This window comes from Cannabis sativa, chromosome 6 (assembly GCF_029168945.1).
Source record: "Cannabis sativa cultivar Pink pepper isolate KNU-18-1 chromosome 6, ASM2916894v1, whole genome shotgun sequence".
NCBI lineage: Eukaryota > Viridiplantae > Streptophyta > Magnoliopsida > Rosales > Cannabaceae > Cannabis > Cannabis sativa.
Window position 1 is genome coordinate 8,851,812 of NC_083606.1, and position 3,085 is coordinate 8,854,896.

Below are 3,085 nucleotides of genomic sequence, written 5' to 3' on the forward strand. Positions count from 1 at the left end.
TGGGCACTTCTATAGTGGAGACCCTTAAAAGAGACACACCAATGAACACTCCTTTTGTTCTCATTTTATTGGCAGTTAAATAGATCCCATATTATTATGTTGTTGCTGCACACACCAATTGGTAAGAAGAAATATTTATTCTTGTTCTGGACTCATCGACTGTCTCCTAATCGCTATTGGTCTTCAGCAATGAAAGGCTAAATGTTTGAGGATTTTTATTTACTGATTAAATACGACCAAATTTATGTTTACCATTATGGGTTTATTTTGAGGAGATATATTTCTGTATTTTTCTTAAAAGAGAATTGCATTCCATTGTAGGCACTTTTTTTTATTGTTTGAATACATTTTCAGACTTTACCTATTGATTCCTTGCCCACTATTTTCTCTTTTTTCTTTTTCCATTTTCTTTTTTTAAAAGGATCCTTTTCCAACTTTTCATTAGTTAATTCTGGAATTTTAATTTGAAATTTGTGGGTTTTTTTATCAATTGTATAGGATTTCTGATTTTAGTAGTTGAAATATTTCAGATTTTGTTGATGGGATGGAGTCCTAAAGATTTCAAATGGTTTCAAGGTAAAGGTTAAAAAATAGTAACATCAATATAACTAGCAACGAAATTCAAAACACCAACAAACAAGAACAACAACCTCCAAATTAATTTAAATAAAAATGGAATGACAAAAAGTAACAGGGTTTAAAACTTTTTAAAACAAAATATCGAAGCAAAAGAAGATAAACAATGCTTCAATCAAGGAAACATCGAGATTCAAGAAAATCCCTCCATGAAATATCATTTTGTCAACAAAACCTTTATTTAATTATCAAATTAAATTATTTCTAAAAATTACTGAACACAACATGTTCCAATTAAACATTAATTAAAGGACACACGGGTGTATTCTTTCTCAGAGATAAAGTAATCACATGTATATGCATCCACATTAAACGGACCCACAAACATCACTTGCAACCAATAATATAACAACAAAATAGACCTATTATTGTATCCATTATTAGGGTGTTTATGCTAGAATTTTCCAAAAAAATTTAATAAATTAATATATATATATATATAACGGTGGGTTTCGATTTTTTCAGTTAGTTTATTACTAAAATAACCGACCGTTCAATAACGGTTTTAACCGTTAGCGGTTTTTTCGATTTTCAGTTTTGTCGATTTTGGTTTCAACGGTGTCCAGTAAGTCGATTTAAACGGTTTATTCAATTTTTTGAATTTTATACTTACTCTTAAATAAAACATCAAGCCTATTTAACCATTTAACTGATTTGGTTTTTTTTTATCACATACAAAGCTCTAATTTATTATAATTCAAGTAGTCTGAAAAATAAGAGGAAAAGATCGAGCCTCAGATTTAAAAATATGTGGATTGTAAGAGAGTTTGTCTTCAACTTCTGCATCTCCACTAACTTCAGTTATCACTAACATACAACATTGCTTCACTAATCTTTCATTATGAACATTGCTAGTTTCTGATACTTCATAAAAATTAATAAGAAGAGAATTAAACCAAATACTACCGATCTCTAATACTCTTCTCGGTATCATACTGTTCGGTATCATATGTATAATTAAATATGATATTTTATATAATTTTAAAAAAATAACTTTATAAGTAGTACCTATAAAAAAGTGCTATACCCAATAGCAATACTCCTAACAACAATGTTATAACAATGTAATACTTGAAGATTACCTTTTAACATTTTTCTTTGATCATCAATCTAAGTTTGGTTCTTTGGCCAGAAATACTTAAGAGACTCATCATCAATAACAAATTATAAAATATGAATAATATTAAGTTAGGAAATTGGAAAATTAAAGCAATTTCTAGTGAAAATTACAAAGCTTTGAACAAATGCTAACCAAAACGTACTCTCATCTCACACAGATTTTATTTACACATTACATAAGAAAATTACAAAGCTTTGAAAAATCTAACAAACTAATTTGAGCAGCTAATGTAAAAACTAATCAATTGAGATTGAATATTTTATATGTATAACACCAGTAACTATCAATTGAGTGAAATTTAAGCACAAAACCCCACTCAAAAGACAAGAACAAATTATTTGATCATAGAAAAACCCTAGAAGATCTCATTCGCAACAAACCCAAATGATAGAAAGAAAGTTCAGAGAGAAGAACCGCAGAAGGGGCAGAATCTAAAGTCGGACTGAAGAATCCGATCACAGGAGCGGCAACGCGGAGAGACGGAGGAATCATCGGAGGAAGAGAGAGGTGGGAGAGAGAATGATTGGGGATAAAAGAGATTGCAGTTGTTACAGTGCATAAGAGGGTCTTTTCCAGGCCAGCGCCATGTGGGAACGAAGAAGAGCTTGAGAACTTTGTCGTAGTGAACCAGATCAGCTGTGGAACCGCACGAAATGCATCTGCCTGCACCGTATTTTAGTACCTGCCTCACTTGTTGCTCTACTCCTCCAACAAAGAAGAAGAACATTTTTGTTAGGTGGGATTTGTGATTTTCTGGGAGTTTCTTTTCTTACTCTGTTTTAAATTTAATAAATGAAGAAGAAGATCAGTAGTAAGGCGGTTGTTATTAACGATTTTATGGGAGGTTGAAAGATGGTTCGAGATTCATCTAAGCAATTTTTTTTATTTTTTATTTTTTATTTTAACTCTTAAAAGAAAGGCTTTTTGATTATAATGATAAAAATAGGGTTTTTTTTGGTATAAATATGGAAAAATATTAGAGAGTTTATTTTTATATGGTATAAATAAATAATGTAAAAAATGAAATTAAAAACTAATTAAAGTTTATTAAAAAAATAATTAAAGTTTAAAATATGAGAAAAAATAATAAATAAATTTAATAAAACTTGTAATAATACGTTTCGTCGAAAAAGTCACAGGCGTCGGAAAAATTGTCGGTGTCGAAAAAGTTGTTGTCGCCGAAAAAGTCACCAGAAGTAGATGTTTCAGATGTAAATGAAAACAGAATCGGTTCTATAACATAATAAATAAAAACAAATAACTCAAATCGGTTAAAATTAAAATATATAACTAGTTCTGTAACGTAATGAATAAAAAACAAATAGGAAA

At 29.7% G+C, this 3,085-nt stretch overlaps 1 protein-coding gene across 1 annotated transcript; it reads right to left on the reverse strand.

The window, feature by feature from the left end:
• Positions 1-1,932: 1,932 nt before the first annotated feature.
• On the reverse strand, positions 1,933-2,633 carry LOC115724712 (uncharacterized). The gene has a single exon (XM_030654049.2). It carries the CDS (start codon positions 2,481-2,483, stop codon positions 2,157-2,159), a length of 327 nt encoding a protein of 108 aa, XP_030509909.1. The 5' UTR covers positions 2,484-2,633; the 3' UTR covers positions 1,933-2,156.
• Positions 2,634-3,085: the final 452 nt, after the last annotated feature.

Excerpts from the sequence above, each read along its gene's own strand:
- LOC115724712 (XM_030654049.2), bottom strand. The coding sequence starts at position 2,483 with ATGTTCTTCTTCTTTGTTGGAGGAGTAGAGCAACAAGTGAGGCAGGTA.